Genomic DNA, 3,559 nt, shown 5'->3' on the forward strand with positions numbered 1-3,559 from the left:
GAGAGAGAGAGAGAGAGAGAGAAAGAGAGAGAGTTATTTACGTCCCAGCAGCAACCTTCTAAGGTCTGCCTTTTTTTTTATAGTTTTGAAATCAATGATTCAGAAACGTCAAACAATAAATTCTGGAGAAAGAATTAGTTTGAAAGAATAAAGATTATAAAAGTGGTAACATTCTATCTAAATAAGACCCTCAAGGACTTGAAGAAAGCCCCCGTTGCCGACCTGGCAGCAATCTAGGTATTCACCCCACACAGGTGTGAAAACAGTACTGGAATACCAAGAGACCCGTCATATCGGCCTCGTAATCCGGAGGTTTTTCAACTTTCTAAAAAGGAATGTCTGTGACGTTTCCAAGTTTCAAGTGCCGAGCACGTATCTAAACGTGAACGTTGAAAGTCTTATCAGCTTTAAGTGACTCACGGGTTACTTTGATATAGCAGGTTGGTGTGGTCTCTAGCGACCACGTAGAGCTGATTTGGGGGAAAGAATTTGGGTGAAGGACTGGCTGAATGGGAGGTTAAAAACAAAAACCAACACAAAAAAACCCCACAAACAAAAAACCAAACATGCGTGATATATGACGCAGATGTTCCGAATTTCCGGCTAAATTATCCGGAAATCCGCATTCTTGAAAATGATCCGCGTTTTGCCTTACTTCAAGTCGATCCGATCCTCTTAGAATATGAGTGGGTGGTTGGAGGGCGCCACTGGTTTGTCTTACTTCTTTTCCTTCCTTCTGCTTATCTGTCATTTTTCTTCCTTGAATCATATGGCCAATATTGTGTCGATACCTCTTTAGTCAAACTCAAATGATAAACTGTTGCTTTTAACGACATTTTTCAGTTCTGTTCAAAGGAAATATTATGACAAACTGTTACTTTAAACGGTATTTTTCATTTCTGCTCAAATGAAATGTGATAAACTGTAACTTTAAACGGTATTTTTCTTTTCTGCTCAAATGAAAAATATTATGATAAACTGTTGCTTTAAACGACATTATTCTGTTCTGTTCCTTCAGGTCGAGATCTCCATCGTAGACAAGAACGACAACCCGCCGGTGTTCTCTAGCTCCCTGTACGATGCTGAGGTCAAGGAGGCCGGACAGTCCGACTCCTCCGTCGCCCGCGTCTTCGTCACTGACCCTGACCCGACCGCCTCCCTGTCCTTGACCCTGTCTGGCCCAGACTCCGGCAACTTCAGAATTGGACAAGATGGTGAGTAACCCGATTTGCCTCTCTCTCTTCTTTCTTTGCCCTTGTACAGTCGGACCTGCTCAAACGACCACCTGTCCAAGACAATCATCTGCGAAAAAGACACCTTGATAAAGATACACGAACGTTCCTGCAGGAAAAAAGAAAGACGAAGATACCAGAAAGAATACCTCTATGCCACCCCTCCCCTCACTACCTCCACCCCACAAACAGACACACACACACACACACACACACACACACACACACACACACACACACACACACACACACACACACACACACACACACTAAGGAGTTGAAACGTTGCCCTCTTTATTCGTGGTGAACGGGGGTTGTTTATTTCAGCGCTGGTCATGTCTGGGCAAAGCGACGTCTTAGCTAAAGACATGAAGTTCTAAAAATGTTAAGTTTAAATAGTATTGTTTTCTTTCAGTTAATGGTCAAACTCTAATTTTGTCAACCATTTTATAACAAGCCCCAATTTTTGCCACCTTTTAGAGTCTAACATTTTCGTACCGCCCTTCTACATACATGTAATATATTCCCAAGCGGGGCATCAAATGATACCTGATGGTTCAACCCCATCGTTTACTAAAGTCACCAAAATCGCCTAGGTCGGCAAACACTGATTTCAGTTGTGTTGATGTGGGCGTAAAACATTTACAATACTTTTGTTTCGCCCCAGGTGTTGTGACGGCGGTGAAGCCCCTGGACTACGGCAAACAACGAACGTACCGGATGTCCGTGGACGCCAGTGACGGGAAGCACCAGGTCCGCTCCAGCCTGCACTTGACCGTAGTGGACATCAACGACCACGCCCCTTCGTTTGACCGACCCTTCTACTCGTTCGAGGTGCTGGAGAGTGCCAGGCCCGGCGCCACCATCGGTCATGTGCTGGCCACCGACCAGGACAACGGGCTCAACGCCAGAGTGACCTACGAGCTGCAGTCGGAGTGGGGAAAGGAGTATTTCTTGTTGGACGAGGTGCAGGGATCTCTGACGCTGCTCAAGGAGTTGGATTATGAGGAGGTGAGTTTGGTACTGATGATGAAGGTTGGGGTGAGGAGCAGGAGGAAGGAAGAGGAAGGTGGAGGAGGAGGAGGAGATGGAGGAAAACAGGAAGAAGGGGAGGAGAAGAATGAGCAGGAGGATGATGATGAGAATATGGAGGATGAGGAGGAAGAGAAGAAGAAGAAGAAGAAGAAGAAGAAGAAGAAGAAGAAGAAGAAGAAGAAGAAAAAGAAGAAGAAGAAGAAAAAGAAGAAGAAGAAGAAGAAAAAGTGTCGGTAACGATATAATAAATTCCCCATATTTGATAACCCCCCCCCCTCGCTCTCTTTCTTTCTCTTTTCCCCCTAATTTTGACCGTCTTGCGTTTTTAAAAAAAACCAAGCACCTATCGTCACTTCAGTGAGACTCAGATGTTCTATACCTTAGGGAACTTTTCTGGCGTATGGCGTGGTAGATTCCGTTCCAACAAAAACATTTCATTCTTTGCATCTGGACGAAAGACAAAACAGAATATTCCCCTCAGTGTCTGGACCGCCCTTGCAGTTTTGTCCTAGGTATGCCAGCCTCCAGATTCCCCTCTTCATCTCGTCTCCTCTCCCGACACCTGTCTGCCGTCCTCCAACACAAAGTTTTGCCAAAAAGTTATAGCTTCGGCCCTGAACACAGAATGTTTTAGCGACGGCTCGACCTTCGGGGAAAGAAACATAATTTAAGCGCTTCTTTGTTTAGTGTTTTTCTTTTCTTCTTCTTCTTGTCTTCTCTTTTTCTTCATTCTATCCGATATCTCCTCAAGGGCATTGACGAGACAGACACTCACTGATTTAGACTGTGGCCTTGGGGTTTAGCAGGCGACACATCGCTGAACCAACACACGACACAGCACAGCACATTGCCACTGCATAACGGCCTTCTCTCCCCCCCCCCCTTTATCTTGTGTCGTTCCGGGAACGCAATACCGCTCTTTTGTGCAATTTACAAAATAATGCACGTCTTGCATGCTTGGGAAATTGTCTGAGGGAAAGAATGATGGCAATGCTACCGGATGACAGATAATACCCCGCTCCCCAAGGGAGACGGACAGCTTTCAGGATGAAGCGAAATTTGAAAAGCGCCCAGGGTGGTCGAAAAATTATACAGGTATATTATTATCTTGTTTCTAAAAGCACTAAAGATTGCTTTATTCTCTTTTCATGCATATGTGTAGCTCTTTCTTCATCTCCGGTCTTAATCTTATTTTCTTTTACCCTGTTCGCAATCGACCTCATCTCTCTCTTCCCCATGTCTGTCTGTCTGTCTGTCTGTCTGTCTGTCTGTCTGTCTGTCTGTCTGTCTGT

At 45.0% G+C, this 3,559-nt stretch overlaps 1 protein-coding gene across 1 annotated transcript in view; it reads left to right on the forward strand.

The window, feature by feature from the left end:
• Positions 1-3,559, forward strand: part of LOC101845449 (cadherin-related tumor suppressor) — a 120,149-nt gene that overhangs the window by 106,438 nt on the left and 10,152 nt on the right. Inside the window, exons 3-4 of the mRNA XM_005092343.3 lie at positions 1,019-1,214; positions 1,900-2,243. Coding sequence (XP_005092400.1) covers positions 1,019-1,214; positions 1,900-2,243 — 540 coding nt within the window. The remainder of the gene's footprint in view (positions 1-1,018; positions 1,215-1,899; positions 2,244-3,559) is intronic.

This window comes from Aplysia californica, unplaced genomic scaffold, assembly GCF_000002075.1.
Source record: "Aplysia californica isolate F4 #8 unplaced genomic scaffold, AplCal3.0 scaffold00044, whole genome shotgun sequence".
NCBI lineage: Eukaryota > Metazoa > Mollusca > Gastropoda > Aplysiida > Aplysiidae > Aplysia > Aplysia californica.